Below are 21340 nucleotides of genomic sequence, written 5' to 3'. Positions count from 1 at the left end.
TCCCGGGCAATACCCAGGGGTGACATCTGGCTCTCAGGCAGCACCGAGGGGTGACATCCGGCCCCCGGGCAGTACCCAGGGGTGGCATCCTGCCCCCGGGCAGTACACAGGAGTGGCATGCGGCCCTCAGGCAGTACCCAGGGGTGGGATCCGGCCCCCGGGCAGTGCCCAGGGCTGGCATCCGGCCCTCGGGCAGTACCAAGGAGTGACATCCAGCCCCCAGGCAGTACTCAGGGGTGGCATCCGGCTCTCAGGCAGTACCAAGGGGTGACATCCAGCCCCCGGGGGTGGTATCCGGCTCTCGGGCTGGGGTGACACCCAGCCCCCGGGCAGTGCCCAGGGGTGGCATACGGCTCTCGGGCAGGGGTGACATCCAGCCCCCGGGCAGTGCCCAGGGGTGGCATCCGGCCCTCGGGCAGTGCCCAGGGGTGACATCCAGCCCCCGGGCAGTGCCCAGGGGTGGCATCCGGCCCCCGGGCAGTACTCTGGGGTGTCACCCGGCCCTTGGGCGGGACTGTCCGGAGGGAGAGAGGGAGGGCCACCTGTCCGTGCCGGGGGCTTGGCCCGAGTCGATGGGGGGGGGGGGGGGCGGACACGGGGTGAGTCCCGGCGGGTCCCGGTGGGATCCGGCCGGGGCCGGCCCTGACTGGTCAGCGCGTCCCGCCAATGGCGTGCCCGGGCCCGTGTCGGGGCGGCCGGATATTGGCTGCGGGCACTCACCGGGCCGCGCTCCGCCGGTCCTCCGCCCGCGCTGATTGGCTCCAGGACCGGGCCCCGAAGCCCAATCACAGCCTCCGGACGCCGCCGCGAGTCGTCGTCGTCGTCTCCGCCGCCGCCACGGCCGCCGCCGCCGCCTCGCAAAATGGCGACGGCGAACAAAGGGCTTCCCTCCAACCGCCGGAGCGCGCGCCCGCCCGCGCGCCCCCACGCACTGCGCACGCGCCACCCGCCCCGGCCCTCTTTAGCACCTACATCGCACCCCCGGGGAGGAAACGCGCAGGCGCCGCCCACCGCAGGGCCCGCTGCGCCTGCGCACTTGGGCCTCCCTCCGCCTCCCCAGAGCCCCCTCCCATTCGATGCGCATGCGCCGCCCCCTTCCGCCGGATGTCGGAGGAGCGGGTCTGGTTGGCATGAGGGGACCACTTCCGGCGTGGCCAGGGTGGCCATCTTAGCATCCCTGTAGACTGGGCATTGCTTTTCCCAACAGGTGGGACACGTTGGGACGGACATCCGCCCTCTTTCCCGGGGGTGTCCCCTCCCCGGGCAGCCCCTCACAGGGTACGTTGGCTCGCGGAGGGGCCGAACCCCCGGGGGCCGGGGGACCCCTCAACGGGGAGGCCCTAAAGACTAGGCCCAGGACTACCTGTATCTGTGTATAGATGGCTCTACATATTTAGTACTCTATGTTGCTTGTACTCTATACTTATATATTGTATTCCATCCTGTAGAATCCTTGTATTCCGTTTATTTTATTTGGTTAATAGACTGTGAGCCCACTGCTGGGTAGGGACCGTCTCTATATGTTGCCAATGTGTACTTCCCAAGCGCTTAGTACAGTGCTCTGCACATAGTAAGCGCTCAATAAATACGATTGATGATGATGTTAATATGTCTTGTTTTGCCTCCCCCTTCCAGACCGTGAGCCCACTGTTGGGTAGGGACTGTCTCTATATGTTGCCAATTTGTACTTCCCAAGCGCTTAGTACAGTGCTCGGCACATAGTAAGCGCTCAATAAATACGATTGATGATGATGTTAATATGTCTTGTTTTGCCTCCCCTTTCCAGACCGTGAGCCCGCTGTTGGGTAGGAACCGTCTCTAGATGTTGCCGACTTGGACTTCCCAAGCGCCTAGTACGATTAAATGAATGACTAAGGCCCTAAAGACTAGGACTACCTGTATATATGTTTGTACATATTTATTACTCTATTTGTGTTGTACTCTATTGTGTTCCATAGAATCCTTGTATTCTGTTTATTTTATTTTGTTAATAGACTGTGAGCCCACTGTTGGGTAGGGACTGTCTCTATATGTTGCCAATTTGTACTTCCCACGCGCTTAGTACAGTGCTCGGCACATAGTAAGTGCTCAATAAATACGATTGATGATGATGTTAATATGTCTTGTTTTGCCTCCCCCTTCCAGACTGCGAGCCCGCTGTTGGGTAGGGACCGTCTCTAGGTGTTGCCAGCTTGGACTTCCCAAGCACCTAGTACGATTAAATGAATGACTAAGGCCCTAAAGACTAGGACTACCTGTATATATGTTTGTACATATTTATTACTCTGTCACTTGTACTCTATATATTGTGCTCTATAGAATCCTTGTATTCTACTTATTTTACTTTGTTAATATGTTTTGTATTGTTAATATGTTTTGTATTGTTGTCCGTCTCCCCCTTCCAGACCGTGAGCCCGCTGTTGGGTAGGGACCGTCTCTAGATGTTGCCAACTTGGACTTCCCAAGCGCCTAGTACGATTAAATGAATGACTAAGGCCCTAAAGACCAGGACTACCTGTATATATGTTTGTACATATTTATTACTCTGTCACTTGTACTCTATATATTGTGTTCTATAGAATCCTTGTATTCTATTTATTTTTCTTTGTTAATTTGTTTTGTTGTCCGTCTACCCCTTCCAGACCGTGAGCCCGCTGTTGGGTAGGGACCGTCTCTAGATGTTGCCAACTTGGACTTCCCAAGCGCCTAGTACGATTAAATGAATGAATAAGGCCCTAAAGACTAGGACTACCTGTATATATGTTTGTACATATTTGTTACTCTGTTACTTGTACTCTATATATTGTGTTCTATAGAATCCTTGCATTCTATTTATTTTACTTTGTTACTATGTTTTGTTTTGTTGTCCGTCTCCCCCTTCCAGACCGTGAGCCCACTGTTGGGTAGGGACCGTCTCTAGATGTTGCCAGCTTGGACTTCCCAAGCGCCTAGTACGATTAAATGAATGACTAAGGCCCTAAAGACTAGGACTACCTGTATATATATTTGTACATATTTGTTACTCTGTTACTTGTGCTCTATATATTGTGTTCTATAGAATCCTTGTATTCTATTTATTTTACTTTGTTCCTATGTTTTGTTTTGTTGTCCGTCTCCCCCTTCCAGACCGTGAGCCCGCTGTTGGGTAGGGACCGTCTCTAGATGTTGCCAGCTTGGACTTCCCAAGCGCCTAGTACGATTAAATGAATGAATAAGGCCTTAAAGACCAGGACTACCTGTATATATGTTTGTACATATTTATTACTCTGTCACTTGTACTCTATATATTGTGTTCTATAGAATCCTTGTATTCTATTTATTTTACTTTATTAATATGTTTTGTTTTGTTGTCCGTCTCCCGCTTCCAGACCGTGAGCCCGCTGTTGGGTAGGGACCGTCTCTAGATGTTGCCAACTTGGACTTCCCAAGCGCTTAGTACGATTAAATGAATGAATGAGGCCCTAAAGACTAGGACTACCTGTACATATGTTTGTACATATTTATTACTCTATTGATGTTACTTGTACTCTCTATATTGTTTTCTATTCTATAGAATTCTTGTATTCTATTTATTTTATTTTGTTAATATGTTTTGTTGTCCGTCTCCCCCTTCCAGACCGTGAGCCCGCTGTTGGGTAGGGACCGTCTCTAGATGTTGCCAACTTGGACTTCCCAAGCGCCTAGTACGATTAAATGAATGAATGAGGCCCTAAAGACTAGGACTACCTGTACATATGTTTGTACATATTTATTACTCTATTGATGTTACTTGTACTCTCTATATTGTTTTCTATTCTATAGAATTCTTGTATTCTATTTATTTTATTTTGTTAATATGTTTTGTTGTCCGTCTCCCCCTTCCAGACCGTGAGCCCGCTGTTCGGTAGGGACCGTCTCTAGATGTTGCCAACTTGGACTTCCCAAGCGCCTAGTACGATTAAATGAATGAATAAGGCCCTAAAGACTAGGACTACCTGTATATATGTTTGTGCATATCCATTACTCTTATGTTACTTGTACTCTATATATTGTATTCTATCCTATAGAATTCTTGTATTCTGTTTATTTTATTTTGTTAATATGCTTTGTTTTGTTGTCCGTCTCCCCCTTCCAGACTATGAGCCCGCTGTTGGGTAGGGACCGTCTCTAGATGTTGCCAACTTGGACCTCCCAAGCGCTTAGTACGATTAAATGAATGAATGAGGCCCCAAAGACTAGGCCTAGGACTACCTGTATATATGTTTGTACATATTTATGACTCTATTTTACTTGTACTCTGTATTTATATATTGTGTTCTATTCTATAGAATTCTTGTATTCTATTTATTTTATTTTGTTAATATGTTTTGTTTTGTTGTCTGTCTCCCCCTTCTAGCCTGTGAGCCTGCTGTTGGGTAGGGACCATCTCTATATGTTGCCAACTTGGACTTCCCAAGCGCTTAATACAGTGCTCTGCACACAATAAGCGCTCAATACAATTGAATGAATGAATGAGGCCCTAAAGACTAGGCCTAGGACTACCTGTATATATGTTTGTACATATTTATTACTCTATTTTACTTGTACTCTATTTATTGTACTCTATTCTATAGAATTCCTGTATTCTATTTATTTTGTTTATATGTTTTGTTGTCTGTCTCCCCCTTCCAATCAGTCAATCAATCAATCGTATTTATTGAGCGCTTACTATGTGCAGAGCACTGTACTAAGCGCTTGGGAAGTACAAATTGGCAACATATAGAGACAGTCCCTACCCAACAGTGGGCTCACAGTCTAAAAGGGGGAGACAGAGAACAAAACCAAACATACCAACAAAACAAAAGAAATAGAATAGGTATGTACAAGTAAAATAAATAGAGTAACAAATATGTACAAACATATATACATATAAACAGGTGCTGTGGGGAAGGGAAGGAGGTAATATGGGGGGGGATGGAGAGGGGAACGAGGGGGAGAGGAAGGAAGGGGCACAGTCTGGGAAGGCCTCCTGGAGTAGGTGAGCTCTCAGTAGGGCCTTGAAGGGAGGAAGAGAGCCTTGAGCGACTCCCAAGCCCCTGCTTTATCCACTTCACGGTGATTAGTACGGTGCCTGGTCCGTAGTGATTAACAAATACCATTAAAAAAAAAAATGGCAGGACAGGGACTAGAACCCAGGTGCTCTAATTCCTAGAGCCATACTTTTTGCACTAGCCTCTGAAGATGAGGAGAGTGGCGGTCTGCCCAGTGGGAACGGGGAGGGAGCACCGTCTCTTCCCCCTTCTCACCCTCCTAAGGCAGGCCTACATTCTGCTGCCTGATCGGGAGTGGCCCAATTCATCATCATCATCAATCGTATTTATTGAGCGCTTACTATGTGCAGAGCACTGTACTAAGCGCTTGGGAAGTACAAATTGGCAACAAATTGGCAGTTCCTCCTCTTGGAAGCCAGGCAGCTGAAAGGAGTCTGGATCATTGCTTCCCTGGTTTACAGGCACAGTCTCTGGGCATGCTGTGATGCCCAGGTGGGCAAGGCCGCCTTGGCTAGCAGGGCACCTCAGCCCCTCTCTCCACGGGGAACTAGGCCTTCCCAGACTGGAGGCCTTCCTCTCCCTCTCCTCCCCCTCTCCATCCCTCTCCTCCCCACAGCACCTGTATATAAGTATATATGTTTGTACAGATTTATTACTCTATTTTATTTGCACTTATTTATTCTGTTTATCTTATTTTGTTAATATGTTTTGTTCTCTGTCTCCCCCTTCCAGACTGTGAGCCCACTGTTGGGTAGGGACCGTCTCTAGATGTTGCCAGCCTGTACTTCCCAAGCGCTTAGTCCAGTGCTCTGCACACAGTAAGCGCTCAATAAATACGATTGAATGGATGAATGAATGAACTAGCCACCGCCACCTGAGGAAGTCACGATTTGATGCCCTTTCCGGAATCAGGAGAGCATGGGCTTGTTTAAATGAGGATTCCCAGTACGCGGAGAAGGACTTTTTGGAGAATTGAAGAGCTGAATTGCCCACTTTCTATCACTCCGTAATCGTGGTGTTTTTCCTTTTTCCTCTTTGTAGCTGAATACCATCAACTTTCGAGACAGCCGTGACTCCCAGACAGTAGTATGGCCAGCAGTCCTAGTGAAGATCCAGGAGAGTGCAGAGTGCGTAAGACACAGGCCTTTAAATGTGTAAACTAAAATGATTGAACTCTGATTTCGGCAGTGTCGCTGTCTTGTTAAGATTATGTATTATATTTACTATTCTATTGTATTTACTATTCTATTTATTATATTTACTATTCTGTTTGTTTTATTTTGTTAATATGTTTTGTTGTCTGTCTCCCCCTTCTAGACTGTGAGCCTGCTGTTGGGTAGGGACCGTCTCTATATGTTGCCAACTTGTGCTTCCCAAGCACTCTGCACACAGTAAGTGCTCAATAAATACGATTGAATGAATAAATGGTATTGATTGAGCTCTTTCTGTGTGCAGAGCACTGTACTAAACGCTCGGGAGAGTACAATTCAACAGTTGATAGACACGTTCTCTGCCCACAAGGAGTTTACAGTTTAGTGGGGGAGACAGACATTAATGTAAATAAATAATTATATGGATATTGGATATATGGATATTATATCTCCCCCTCGTCCCCCCTCCATCCCCCCGCCTTACCTACTTCCCTTCCCCACAGTACCTGTATATATGTCTGTACCTATGTATTACTCTATTTTACTTGTACATATCTATTCTATTTATTTTATTTTGTTAGTATGTTTGGTTTTGTTCTCTGTCTCCCCCTTTTAGACTGTGAGCCCACTGTTGGGTAGGGACTGTCTCTATATGTTGCCAGCTTGTACTTCCCAAGTGCCTAGTACAGTGCTCTGCACACAGTAAGCGCTCAATAAATACGATTGATCAGTGCAAATACACAGACATCACTATAAATAAATAAAATGACAGGTAAGTTCTGTGGGGCTGGGAGAGGAGAGAAGAGCAAAGGGAGCAAGTCAGGGTGACCAGAAGGGAGCGGGAGATGAGGAAAAGAGGGGCTTAGTCTGGGAAGGCCTCTTGGAGGAGATGTGCTTTCAGCAGGGCTTTGAAGGGGGGGAAAGTAATTGTCTGGCAGATTTGAGGAGGGGAGGACGTGGGCCCCGGTTGCCTGTGAGACGGAGGCCAAGTGAGAAGGTTAGCGGCACCGGAGGAGCGAAGTGTGCGGCCTGAGGTGTAGATGGAGAGAAGCGGGTGAGGTGGAGAGACCCCCCAGGGACCACCACAGGTTCTTCTAGTAGGTAGGGACTCGGCAGCTCCGCTCCCAGATGGGGGGAAAGGAGGGAGGGGCTCCCCAGAGAGAAGTGGGTGAGTGTGAACACGCGGCTACCTGCTAAGGAGGGAATGTTAGCAAGTCATTCGAGTGAGAAGTCGCCGCCCGTTAATGGGTGAACGCCAACACGTTATCTTCTCTTTGGAGGTCCCCAGTTCCCATCTCCACCCTGCCTGTCTGGCGGGGGCCCGGGATTGTGAAGCCGGGGCAGAGGCGTCGCAGTCTGGGTCGGCGTGCCTTTCTGTATACCCGTCTGTAATTGATGTAATTTATATTAACGTCTGCCTCCCTGCCTTTTAGACTGTGAGCCCACTGTTGGGTAGGGACTGTCTCTATAAGTTGCCAATTTGTACTTCCCAAGCGCTTAGTATAGTGCTCTGCACATAGCGCTCAATAAATACGATTGATGATGATTATGCCTCCCTCCCTTCCTCCCCCCACCAGCTGAAAGCTCACCAAGGAGTCTGCACCTAGAAGCTCGTCATGGGCAGGGAATTTGTCCTTATTGTTGTATTCTACTCTAAGTGCTTAGCAATAATAATAATAATGATGATGGCATTTATTGAGCGCTTACTATGTGGAAAGCACTGTTCTGAGTGCTGGGGAAGTTACAAGGTGATGAGGTTGTCCCACGGGGGGCTCACAGTCTTCATCCCCATTTTACAGATGAGGGGCCTGAGGCACGGAGAAGTTTAGCGACTTGCCCAAAGTCACCAGCTGACAATTGGTGGAGCCGGGATTTGAACCCATGACCTCTGACTCCAAAGCCCGTGCTCTTTTCACTGAGCCACACTGCTTCTCTAGCACAGTGCTCTGCACTCAGCAAGTGCTCAATAAATACGATTGACTGACTTTCTCATGGCACAGTCCCAAGTCCCCCGTGTATCGATGGTTCGTGGGGAGAGGGAGGGGCTGAGTGTTTCCTCTGAATGTCAGGCCGACCCTCCCCTTTTTTTCTCAGTCCTCAGCCCCCTCAATCAATCAGTCGTATTTATTGAGCGCTTACTGTGTGCAGAGCACTGTACTAAGTGCTTGGGAAGTACAAGTTGGCGACATATAGAGACAGTCCCGATTCTAGGCCTCGGGTGGGAGGGGAGGGCTATCCTAGGTGCATTTAGCTTTAATTCCATTTGTTCTGACGACTTGACGCTTGTCCGCATGTTTTGTTTTGTTGTCTGTCTCCCCCTTCTAGACTGTGAGCCTGTTGTTGGATAGGGTTCGTCTCTATATGTTGCCGATTTGTACTTCCCAAGCGCTTAATACAGTGCTCTGCACACAGTAAGCACTGAATAAATACGAGTGAATGAATCAATGAATATATAGGTCTTCCGCGGATTGCCAAAAAGCGATGGGGTGGTTCTAGTTTGTACTCCTAGGGGAGGTTCTCACAACTCATTGATTTGGAGGCAGTGGTGTCTTGAAGAAAAATCTGGGAGTCCAAAGGCTCTGCCACTGGCCTGCTGTGTCGCCAAGTCACTTAGCCTTCCTGGACTCAGTTTCCTTTCCTGTAAAATGGAGATGATAATACCCGCCCGACGTCAAAGAGTTGTTGAGAGGGTAAAATGAGATAATTGTCGTGACAGCACTTTGGAGAAAGAAACAACGCTATGCAAAGAGCAAGAGGGTGTTATTGCTAATAGGATTGGATGTAGTTAATAATAATGTTGGTATTTGTTAAGCGCTTACTATGTGCAAAGCACTGTTCTAAGAGCTGGGGTAGATACAAGGTAATCAGGTTGTCCCACGTGGGGCTCGCAGTCTTCATCCCCATTTTACAGATGAGGGAACTGAGGCCCAGAGAAGTTGTGACTTGCCCAAAGTCACCCAGCTGACAAGTGGTGGAGCCGGGATTTGAACCCAGGACCTCTTGACTCCAAAGCCCGGGCTCTTTCCACTGAGCCACACTGCACTCGTGACTGCCCACTGTTGGGAAAGAAAATGCCTTTCTAACTAGGAGATTGCCGGTGCAGGAAGGACGGGGAGAAAGTTTAAGTACCAGGCAGGAGTTTTTCTTTTGGGGCTTTTTTTATGGTGTCAAGTGCTTACTATGTGCCATGCACTGTTCTAAGCTCTGGGGTAGATACAAGCTAATCAGGTTGGAAACAGTCCACGTCCCACATGGGGCTCAAAGTCTCAATCCCCATTTTACAGATGAGGTAACGGAGGCCCAGAGAAGTGAAGTGACTTGCCCAAGGTCGCACAGCAGACATGTGGTGGAGCCGGGACTAGAACTCAGGTGGTCCTGACCCCTGGGCCCGTAGACGAGCCATGTTGCTTCTCCTGAAACGTGTTCCCTTATCACCTCCTCCAGGAGGCCTTCCCAGACTGAGCTCCCTCCTTCCTCTCCCCCTCTCCATCCCCCCCGCCTTACCTCCTTCCCTTCCCCACAGCACCTGTATATATGTATATATGTCTGTACGTATTTATTACTCTATTTTACTTGTACATATTTATTCTATTTATTTTATTCTGTTAATATGTTTTGTTTTGTCCTCCATCTCCCCCTTTTAGACTGTGAGCCCACTGTTGGGTAGGGACCGTCTCTAGATGTTGCCAACTTGTACTTCCCAAGCGCTTAGTACAGTGCTCTGCACACAGTAAGCGCTCAATAAGTACGATTGAATGAATGAATGAATCTCTTGACTGAGGTTGATAGACTTGGGTCTGTGCCCCTTAAACAGTCTGATGCTCACCCCAGCCGCGAAGCACTTGCACCCATCTCCTTATACTCTGCTTTTTCCCCTTTCAGTAATTGATTTTAATGTCGGTCTCCTCCACCCCACCACCCCCCAGATTGTAAACTCACTGTGGGCAGGGAATGAGTAGCCCATTCATTCATTGTCGTATTTATTGAGCGGTTACTGTATGCAGAGCACTGTACTAAGCGCTTGGGAAGCAACATATAGAGACGGCCCCTACCCAACGACGGGCTCGCAGTGTAGAAGGGGGAGACACACAACAAAACAAAACATGTAGACAGGATTATGTGACCCTGTGTTATTTTAAGTGCTCTGCCTTGGAGTGTTTTGCATCAAGGGCAGAGGAATGAAGGAGAGCCAGTATTTTCTACTTCAGTTGGTGACTCTTGTAGTCCAAAACCCAATGCCAAAAACATTTTTTTTTAATCCGTGAGAAGGGCTGTAAGTCCAAGTGACCATCACCTTAGTAGTGTAGGTACAGCCGTCTTAAATTGAAGATGTATATGTAAATGTGGGTAAAAAGTTTTACTTCGTATTGTATTTAAGTACTCCATAAATACCCCTGATTGATTGAGGCTGTGAACCACCAGGTTCCAGGGGCAATTTACAAGGGGCCCAGGGCAACTGCCCTGATTTGACCTAATGCTCCAGTGGCTCGGTGCCATGCGGAGAGTCCCTGTCCTAGCAGTTGCTCCGTGCTATGGGAGAGTCAAGGAAGGTACTGCAAAATTCAAGATATTTATCAATAATAATAATAATAATGATGGCATTTATTGAGCGCTTACTATGTAATAATAATAATAATAATGATGGCATTTGTTAAGTGCTTACTATGTGCAGAGCACTGTTCTAAGCGCCGGGGGGGGTGATACATGGTGATCAGGTTGCCCCTCATGGGGCTCACAATCAATCCCCATTTTACAGATGAGGTAACTGAGGCTCAGAGAAGTTAGGTGACTTGCCCAAGGTCACACAGCCGTCATGTGGTGGAGTCGGAATTCGAACCCATGACCTCTGACTCCAAAGCCCGTGCTCTTTTCACTGTGCCACGCTGCTTCTCATATAGCCACGCTGCTTCTCGTATGTGCAAAGCACTGCTCGAAGCTCTGAGGAGGTTACAAAGTGTCCCACGGGGGGCTGACAGTCTTAATCCCCATTTTACAGATGAGGTAACTGAGGCCCAGAGAATCAGTCAATCAGTCAATCGTATTTATTGAGCGCTTACTGTGTGCAGAGCACTGTACTAAGCGCTTGGGAAGTACGAGTTGGCAACATATAGAGACAGTCCCTACCCAACAGTGGGCTCACAGTCTGAAGTGAAGTGACTTGCCCAAAGTCACACAGCTGACAAGTGGGGAGCCGGGATTTGAACCCATGACCTCTGACTCCAAAGCCTGTGCTATTTCTACTGAGCCACGCTGCTTCTCTATTTATGTATTTATTTATAGCTCTATTTATTGAGTGCTTACTTTCATTCATTCATTCAGCTGTATTTATTGAGCGCTTACTTTGTGTAAAGCGCCTCTTGGGAGAGTACAATATAAGAACAATAATAATCGTATTTGTTAAGCGTTTACTATGTGCCAAGCACTGTTCTAAGCACTGGGGGTAGATACGAGGTCATCAGGTTGTCCCACATGGGGCTCACAGTCTTCATCCCCATTTTTACAGATGAGGGAACTGAGGCACAGAGAAGTGAACTGGCTTGCCCAAGGTCACACAGCGGACAAGTGGCGGAGCCGAGATTAGAACCCGCATCCTCTGACTCCCAAGCCCGGGCTCTTTCCACTGAACCACGCTGCTTCACATTCCCTGCCCACGGTGAACTTACAGTCTAGAGGGGAAGATAGACATTAATATAAGCAGCGGGGCTCAGTGGAAAGAGCCCGGGCTTTGGAGTCGGGGGGTCATGTGTTCGAATCCTGACTCAGCCACTTGTCAGTTCTGTGACTTTGGGCAAGTCACCTAACTTCTCTGTGCCTCAGTGACCTCAGCTGTAAAATGGGGATTAAAACGGTGAGCCCACCGTGGGACAACCTGTCACCTTGTAACCTCCCCAGCGCTTAGAACAGTGCTTTGCTCATAGTAAGCGCTTAATAAATGTCATTATTATTATTATGATAAATTATTAGAGATGTTGGCCTTTTCTCCCTCACCCCGAGGGGAAAGCAGCATTGATTGCCCATGATGAATATGAGGAGAGGTAAAATTTTAGAGAGAAAAAAAATTGAGGGTGCTTAGAAAGCTCCAGAAGGATTAATTTGAAACCCAGATAAGTGCATGGTTGACTCTTGGAGGTAAAAATCGAGGCTATTAAGTTTTGTGCTTCCCAACTCTGTGCTTGGGAGAGATAATAATAATAATAATAATAATGGCATTTATTAAGCGCTTACTATGTGCAAAGCACTGTTCTAAGCGCTGGGGGGATACAAGGTCATGAGGTTGTCCCACTTGGGGCTCAGTCTTCATCCCCATTTTACAGATGAGGGAACTGAGGCCCAGAGAAGTGAAGTGACTTGTCCAAAGTCACACAGCTGACAATTGGCGGAACCGGGATTTGAACCCATGACCTCTGACTCCAGAGCAGCGTGGCCTAGCGGAAAAAGCCCGGCCTTGGGAGTCAGAGGACTTGGGTTCTAATCCTGGCTCCGCCACTTGTCTGCTGTGTGACCTTGGGCAAGCCGTTTCGCTTCTCTGTGCCTCAGTTACCTCATCTGTAAAATGGGGATTAAGGCTGTGAGTCCCACATGGGACAACCTGGTTACTTGTATTTACTCCAGCGCTTAGAACAGTGCTTGGCGCTTAGTAAGCGCTTACCAAATACCGTGATTATTGACAGCTCACCTCCTCCAGGAAGCCTTCCCAGACTGAGCCTCCCTTTTCCTCTGCTCCTCCTTCCCTCCCCATCGCCCCTATTCCCTCCCTCTGCTCTACCCCCCTCCCCGCCCAACAGCACTTGTGTATATTTGTACATATTTAATGTTCTATTTATTTTATTAGTGATGTGTATATATCTATAATTCTATTTATTTTGATGCTATGGATGCCCATGTATTTGTTTTGTTTTATTTCCTGTCTCCTCCCATTCTAGACTGGGAGCCCGATGTTGGGTAGGGATTATCTGTTATCTGTTGCCGAATTATACTTTCCAAGCGCTTAGTACAGTGCTCTGCACACAGTAAACGCTCAATAAATACAATTGAGTGAATGAGTGAACTAAGTGCTTGGGAGAGTATAATACAAAAGAGTTGGTAGACACAGTGAATTTACAGTCTAGAGGGGGAGACAGACATTAATATAAATAAATTATTAAAGATGTTGGCCTTTTCTCCCTCCCACAATCCCTAGATTGTGAATTTACCATCTAGAAGGAGCGTATACCTTATACCTTGGGGAAGCAGCGTGGCTCAGTGGAAAGAGCCCGGGCTTTGGAGTCAGAGATCATGGGTTCAAATCCTGGCTCTGCCGACTTGTCAGCTGCGTGACTTTGGGCAAGTCACTTCACTTCTCTGTGCCTCAGTGACCTCATCTGTAAAACGGGGATGAAGACTGTGAGCCCCACGTGGAACAACCTGATCCCCTTGTAAACTCCCCAGCGCTTAGAACAGTGCTTTGCACAGAGTAAGCGCTTAATAAATGCCATCATTAAGAAAACACTATACCAGACACCCAACTGGAAAAAGTAAATGAATTGCACTTGGGGCTCACAGCGTGGCTTAGTGGAAAAGAGCCCGGGCTTGGGCATCAGAGGTCATGGGTTCGAGTCCCTGCTCTGCCACTTGTCAGCTAGGTGACTTTGGGCAAGTCACTTAACTTCTCTGGGCCTCAGTTCTGTAAAATGGGTACTAAGACTGTGAGCCCCACATGGGGCAACCCGTTAACCTTGTATCTACCTCAGTGCGTAGGACAGTGCTCGGCACATAGTAAGCGCTTAACAAACACCATCATTCCAGCGCTTTGAACAGTGCTTTGCACATAGTAAGCGCTTAATAAATGCCATCATTATTATTATACCTGCGAGTGATTGCATTTCTTTCTCTTATCTCTCTCTCCTCTCTCTCTCTCTCTCTCTCGGCAGATTACATATGTGAAAGGGGACCTTTTCGCCTGCCCCAAGACAGACTCGTTGGCCCACTGCATCAGTGAAGACTGCCGTATGGGGGCTGGGATCGCGGTCCTGTTCAAAAAGAAGTTTGGAGGGGTGCAGGAACTGCTGAGCCAGCGTGAGTAACAGGGCCAAGCGAAGGCGCGAACCCTGGCCACCTGGCTCCCCAACTGTTGCCTTTCCCCAGCTTCGCACCTGCTGCCCTTCGGTAAATACCTTGGTTTCCGGTGACATCAATCAGTCAATCAATCGATCGTATCTATTGAGCGCTTACTGTGTGCAGAGCACTGCACTGAGCGCTTGGGAAGTACAAGTTGGCAACATGTAGAGACGGTCCCTACCCAGCAGCGGGCTCACAGTCTAGAAGATTCCTGGACTGTGACATGAGATTCCTGGGCTTGGGACTCACTGGGCCTCTTCTAGAATTATCCTGGAGGAGATTAAGGGCTCTGAAAAGAAAGTTAGAAAGCCAGCGGCCCAGAGGATGATGAGGTTCTCCTTCTTTGTTTCCATTTTCTGTCTCTTGTCTGGCTCTGACACACATGGTACGTATCAGCGCAATAATGGAGCCACTGTCCGAGGGAATCCGTGGGCTCTCTGGCTGGTGATCTCTTCCCTCTCTCTTCATTCATTCATTCATTCATTCATTCATTCGATCGTATTTATTGAGTGCTTACTGTGTGCAGAGCACTGTACTAAGCGCTTGGGAAGTACAAGCTGGCAACATATAGAGACGGTCCCTACCCAATAGTGGGCTCACAGTCTAGAAGGGGGAGACAGAGAACAAAACATATTAACATATCTGACAGAGTCAGACTGAGCCCCCTCCTTCCTCTCCCCCTTCCCATCCCCCCCCCCCGGCCTTACCTCCTTCCCCTCCCCACGGCACCTGTATATATGTATATATGTTTGTACGGATTGATTACTCTATTTTATTTGTACATATTTAGTCTATTTATTTTATTTTGTTAATATGTTTTGTTTTGTCCTCTGTCTCCCCCTTCTAGACTGTGAGCCCACTGTTGGGTAGGGACCGTCTCTATATGTTGCCAACTTGGACTTCCCAAGTGCTTAGTACAGTGCTTTGCACACAATAAGCGCTCAATAAATACAATTGAATGAATGATTGAGGCCCTAAAGACTAGGCCTAGGACTACCTGTATATATGTTTGTACATATTTATTACTCTATTTTATTTGTGCATATTTATTCTATTTATTTTGTTAATATGTTTTGTTTTGTTGTCTGTCTCCCCCTTCTAGACTGTGAACCCACTGCTGGGTAGGGACCGTCTCTATATGTGGCCAACTTGTACTTCCCAAGCGCTTAGTACAGGGCTGTGCACACAGTAAGCGCTCAATAAATACGATTGAATGAATGAATGAATCTCTTACAACGAGCCCTGCCTGCCGCCTGGATCAGGGAGGGGCCGCTCTCTGGAAAGCCCATCTAGAGGTGGAAGGGAACAAATAGTCGGTCCTGGAAGCCGAACCCGAGAAAGCCAGGCATCTGCCTGGCAACCTGCGGCTGCAGGTGCCTCAGCGACTCCATCTGTAAAATGGGGATTAAGACTGTGAACCCTATGTGGGATAAGGACTGTGTCCAATCGGATTAGCATGTGCAGTGCCTGGCCCGTAGGAAGTGCATAACAGATACCATAGAAAATAATAATTGTGGTATTTGTTAAGCACTTACTGTGTGCCAAGCGCAGTACTTAGTGCTGCGGTAGATACAAAATAATTCCCACGTGGGGCTCACAATCGAACTAGGAGGGAGAACAGGTATAGAATCCGCATTTTGCAGCTGGGAGAACGGAGGCCAGGAGAAGTTAAGTGATTTGCCCAGAGCAGAGCTGGGATTAGAACCCAGGTCCCCTACCTCCCACGCCTGGGCTCTTTCCACTAGGCCACACTCCTTCCTTAGGTTCGTTATCCCAGTCGACTTTGGCTCGGCAATGCAGTTTGGCATATGAGTCCCTGTTTGCTTCCAGCTTGGGATCATTTGAAACGGAAGAGCGAATCAGATCTCAAGTACGGTGGCGGTGGAGATCAGCTACAGTGTTAGCATCCCTGTTGAGGCTTCTTGGTGTCGGGGAAGCTTGGGGGTTGTTTCCGTCCCGTGTCTGATGGCTTCTCTTTTCTTAGAAAAGAAGCCCGGAGAGGTAGCCGTGCTGAAGAGAGACGAGAGATACGTCTACTACCTGGTGAGAGGGGCAGCTCACTTAGGCCAGGGGACTCGAGGTGGTGATGTGAGGTGCAAAGGAGTGATGGGGGGCGGTTAACTGGGGCTTTTGGAAGAAGAATGATCGGTCGATTGATGGATTGAAGAAAACAAACTGCAGCTCTCGGGCTGTTAAATCAAACCAACAGCCTTCCCAGGACTGGAGAGGCCCTGTGGGAGCCCAATTTGGGTGTGTTCGCCCAACTCTGTTTTGGGCAGAGAAAGTGGGTACCCACTCTTGTATTATCCCCTCCCAGGCTCTTAGTTCAGGACTCTACATGCAGTAAGCGCTCAATACTTCCCATTGATTGATGCATTGATTGTTGGTGGGTAATGACTCTTGTGGCCAGATGGTAATGATCCTTTCCTTCGGGCTTAGATTACGAAGAAGAGAGCCGCTCACAAGCCCACCTATGAAACCCTGCAGAGAAGCTTAGAGGCCATGAAAACCCATTGTCTAAACAGTGGAGTCACGGATCTCTCCATGCCCAGGTAAGGAACAGAGAGGCAAAATTGCTCCTCTCCTCTCGCACCAACTGCCGGGAGCCCCCCTCCTCTCTAGCCTGTGGATCCGTTCCTGGAGGGCAGGCAGGGTCCCCAGGAGCAGAGAATCCTCCATACGGCTTTCCCTGGGGGCTCCAGTGATGTGTAGTCACCGGGGACCCTTGCGATTTTGGGCGTGCACTGGCTTAGTTAAGACTACAGTTAACAGTGGTATTTATTGAGTACTTAGTGTGTGCAAAGCACCTTACTAAATTGCTTAGGAGAGTACAATAACACAGAGTTGGTAGGTGGGTTCCTTGCCCACAGCGAGCTTGCAGTCTAAAAAAAAAAAAAAGTGATGGCATTTGTTAAGTGCTTACTCTGTGCCAAGCACTGTTCTAAGCACTGTTGGGGGGATACAAGGTAATCAGGTTGTCCCACTTGGGGCTCACAGTCTTAATCCCCATTTTCCAGATGAGGTAACTGAGTCCCAGAGAAGTGAAGTGACTTGCCCAAGGTCACACAGCTGATAAGTGGCAGAGCTGGGATTAGAACCCACCAACTCTGACTCCCAACCCCGTGCTCTTTCCACTGAGCCACGCTGCTTCTCTAGTGTAGAGGGGAAGACAGACATTGGTATATATAAATTATGGATATCGATCGATCAGTGATATTTATTGAGCGCTTACCGTGCTCAGAGAAGTGTACTGAGCACTTAGGAGAGTGTACCTAAGTGCTGTAGGGCTGATGGAGGGGAGCAAATCCAAGTGCGAGGGCGACACGCATACCGCCAAGCTCTTAGCCTGGAAGGGAGGGAAGGAAAGTGGGGTGCTCTGGCCTGTGCTTAGCCCCCCTTTTCTGAAGATGAGACCTAACTGAGGCCCACAGGCTGTGCCTGGGCATGCCCCTGTCTTCCCTCTAGACTGACTGTAAGCTCGTTGTGGGCAGGGGATGTGTCCACCATTTCCGTTACACTGTACCGCTCTGTACACAGAAAGCGCTTAATAAATTTGATTGATTCCCCATTCCCCTCCTACAGACTAAACCTCGGTGCCCTATAGGAAAATGGACTTGTCCGCCCAAAAGCCCTCAGAGGTGACCGGGCCCAGGGGAAGGGCTCAGCTCCTCTCCGTTGGACTTCTCCCATCCCATCCTTTTGTCTCTCTTCCAGGATTGGCTGTGGGCTCGACCGCCTGCAGTGGGAGAAAGTCTCGGCCATGATTGAGACCGTGTTCGAGGGCACGGACATCAAGATCACAGTGTACACCCTCTGAATGGGGAGGGACCCATTCGTCTGCCCTTTTTTGCCCCGGGGGCCTGGTAGAAGGGAGGACCTTCGCGGGAACCGCCGTGGCCAGTTCCGCACAAAGCCATCCACCTCTCCCTCCAAGCCCGGTTGTAGGTGCCGGGAACTGTTTGGCTGGCCCGAGGGATAATTAGTTGGCAGGGGCTAGTTCACTGCTAATGGCGAATTGAAAGGACCGGATGTCTGCAGGAGCCGGACAGACCGCCTTCCCCTGGGCTGGGCCCAGCCTCCGTGGAATCAGCATCGCCGTCGCCAAGCTGAAAAGGTAGCCGGCCATCCGAGGGGTGATGCGACTCCTCCCCAGGGCGCAGGGAGCCTTTCTCTCGGCAGCCCAGCCCGCCAAAATGATGCGGTGCCGCCCCGGTTGCTTAAATCCACTCCGAGGGAGAAGATTTAAACCGCCCCCCCCCCTTTTTTTTCTTTCTTCTTTTGTTTTCATTTTGGGGAATTGTGTAATTCTGGGTTGAGGGGAAATTTTCTACCGGTGAATAAAGTGGAAAAAATCAAGAACTCCTATCCTGGGATCCGACGAGGTTTTGTCTCCCGCTTCCCCTTCCGGATGTGATGTGAGCAAACAGAAATTCTGTCGTCTGCCCAGTCCAAGGCAGAAAGTGGCCAGGCTGACACCCCTCTTCTAATTGCTCGGATGCGGCGGGGCCCAGCCTGACTTGGAAGTCTCGGGGGGCTTTGGGATCTCGGCTAGGCACGCCACGGAGTGTGTACTAGAGTACGTGGCTCTAGTTTGGACCTGCAGTGGGTCCGCTTATTCTCTGAGGTGTCCACTGGTGAGATTGACCTCGGGGATGTTGAGCTATTAGATCTTTGGGCCTGGGGGCCTGGTCAGGTTCCCGGGACTCCTGCCCTAAGTGGGGCCTCTCCCCACCTCTCCTCAGGCCCAAGTCTGTTCTCCTTTCCCAACCACCCACTCCCACTCCCGAGAGTCACAGGACCCGGGTTCAGTTCCCAGCCCTGCCAACTGCCTGCTTGTTGACCCTGGGCGAGTCACTTCACTTCTCTCTGCCGCAGTTTCCTCATCTGTAAAATGGGGATGAAATCCCTGCTCTCCTTCCGCCTTAAACGCTGAGCCCCGTGTGGGACTGGGTTGGACTGGATTATCTTGTTCGCTATCCCAGCACTTTGTACAGTGCTTGGCACAGAGTAAGCGCTTAACCAACACCACAATTATGATTATTAGGTAGACTGACGGCTGAGTTGAAAGGAGTAAAAGGGGTCCCAACGCACCAGTTACCGCTTAGACTCTCTTCTGAAGTGGTCATGGGCTTGCGGTGAAGCCTAGGGGAAGGGGGTGGTGAGCTGCCCCCATTTCCCCCATTCTCTCTGCTATAGGAAGTCAATCAATCAGTCGTATTTATTGAGCGCTTACTGTGTGCAGAGCACTGTACTAAGCGCTTGGGAAGTACAAGTTGGCAACATAATAGAGACAGTCCCTACCCAACAGTGGGCTCACAGTCTAGAAGGGGGATAGCGTTGCACCAGTCTGCTAGGGGCAGGGCTTGGCATAGTGGATAGAGCACATCCCTGGGAATCAAAAGGTTGTGGGTTCTAATCCCGGCTGTGCCACTTTGCTGTGTAACCGTGGGCAAATCACTTCACTTCTCTGCCTCAGTTACCTCCTCTGTAAAAGGGTCATTCATTCATTCAATCGTATTTATTGAGCGCTTACTGTGTGCAGAGCACTGTACTGAGCGCTTGGGGAGTACAAGTTGGCAACATATAGAGACAGTGATTGAGACTGAGAGCCCCATATGGGACATGGACTTTATGCAACCTGATTAGCTTGCATCTACCCCAGCACCTGGAGCAGTGCTAGGCCCACAGTAGACGCTTGACAAGTACCATATATTTGTTACTGGTTTTTACTGGTGTTTGGGCCCCCCTCCCCCCGCCTCCGTCCCCACAAGGGCCAGTGCTGCATTTCAGAAAAAGTGGGCAAGGACTTCCCGTCAGGAGTGTCTTGGGTGGGTGGAGGGAAGGAAGAGGAGTTCTGGGGTGGCAAAGCGAACTAATAAACGGCTTCGTTATCTACGTGTAGTCTGTGGGTCGGATTGTACTTCAAAGGTGCGTTATCACGGCCGAAGATTTGGAGGGAAGGGCAGGCCGGTGGTGGAATTCCGGGAACACTGGAAATTCACCCAGGAAGCTTAAAGCCACTCAGCCTGTCAGGTGGCCTCATTTTCAAGGTTTCAAACCCCAGTGATGTGTCCCATTTGAAGTCACCGAAAAGGAAGTTTGTGTACCTATCCCTCTGGCCCCACTGATTTTTTTTTTTTTAAGATCAGAGGGTGGGTTCTCTTTGTAACTTAAACTGACCTTTCTGTTTCTCCCCACCCCCAGTTCCTCCCCTGTGTAGGTAGGGTGAAGGAGCCGGGAGAGGGAGGTTTTGGCTTTGACTAAATGGCTGAGCGTCCTAGGCTGAAGGAAAGACGGATGAAACGGGCATCTGGTTGGCTTGTCCCCATGTAGACATCAACTGGATGGGGCGTTTTGGCCTGGATTATTCAGTCAGCGGTGTAAAAATCCACTAACCGATGGCTCAATTTCTCCCGCCTTGTGGGCTGGGCCCAAAAGCCGCGTCCAAGCTTTGGGGGAAGCTGATCCATTGCCCGGCCCGCCCCGCTGGGAGAGGTGCCCGTGTGCTGGAGTGATTGCCAGTTGGCCTTTCAGTTCCTCCTGTTTCTGGCCACTTTGGATAGGAGATAGAAGTGGGGTTTTTTTTTTCTCTCAGCCACTTAATTCTCCTGTGATGATGAATTTGGGGGCTTAGGGGAGCCTATTCCAGGTCAATATCCTGAATCCAGGCCTTGGAGTCAGAAGGACTTGGATTCTAATCCCAGCTCTGCCAAATAATAATAATTGTGGTATTTGTTAAGTGCTTACTACGTGCCGGGCACTATATTAAGCGATGGGGTGGATACACATTGGGTTGAACCCATGTGGGGCTCACAGTCCCGATCCCCACTTTACAGGTAATTGAGGCAAGAGAAGTGAAGGGACTCGCCCGAGGTCACACCACAGACAAGTGGTAGTGCTCTGCACACAGTAAGTGCTCAATAAATACGATTGATTGATTGATTGGTAGAGCCAAGATTAGAACCCATGACCTTCTCCCAGGCCCGTGCTCTATTCACCAGCCACTTGTCTGCTGTGTGACCTTGAGCAAGTCACTTCTCTGTGCCTCAGTTCCCTCATCTGGAAAATGGGGATGAAACTGCG

The 21340-nt window shown here is 49.1% G+C and overlaps 1 protein-coding gene across 2 annotated transcripts; it reads left to right on the top strand.

Moving 5' to 3' along the window:
• The first annotated feature begins 1123 nt into the window (after positions 1–1123).
• OARD1 (O-acyl-ADP-ribose deacylase 1) lies at positions 1124–18630 on the top strand. Of its 2 annotated transcripts, none has more exons than XM_038749248.1 (6): positions 1124–1207; positions 6051–6136; positions 14071–14215; positions 16242–16300; positions 16697–16809; positions 17972–18630. In XM_038749248.1, the coding sequence occupies exons 2-6, from the start codon at positions 6098–6100 to the stop codon at positions 18072–18074; spliced, it is 459 nt and encodes a 152-aa protein (XP_038605176.1). In that variant the 5' UTR covers positions 1124–1207; positions 6051–6097; the 3' UTR covers positions 18075–18630. The 2 variants fall into 2 exon arrangements, with proteins under 2 accessions (XP_038605176.1, XP_038605175.1); XM_038749247.1 differs by having other exon boundaries at positions 1156–1278.
• Positions 18631–21340: the final 2710 nt, after the last annotated feature.

Source organism: Tachyglossus aculeatus, chromosome 7, assembly GCF_015852505.1.
Source record: "Tachyglossus aculeatus isolate mTacAcu1 chromosome 7, mTacAcu1.pri, whole genome shotgun sequence".
In the NCBI taxonomy this organism is placed as follows: domain Eukaryota; kingdom Metazoa; phylum Chordata; class Mammalia; order Monotremata; family Tachyglossidae; genus Tachyglossus; species Tachyglossus aculeatus.
Note: the sequence above shows the minus strand (reverse complement) of the source record. Positions and strands in the feature narration are given on the sequence as shown.

What these genes read in the sequence shown, in the direction of transcription:
- OARD1 (XM_038749248.1), top strand. Translation starts at nt 6,098, where the DNA reads ATGGCCAGCAGTCCTAGTGAAGATCCAGGAGAGTGCAGA. An exon ending in GCAGGAACTGCTGAGCCAGC is followed by an intron (nt 14,216 to 16,241) that starts GTGAGTAACAGG and finishes CTCTTTTCTTAG; the next exon opens with AAAAGAAGCCCGGAGAGGTA. An exon ending in AGAGATACGTCTACTACCTG is followed by an intron (nt 16,301 to 16,696) that starts GTGAGAGGGGCA and finishes CTTCGGGCTTAG; the next exon opens with ATTACGAAGAAGAGAGCCGC.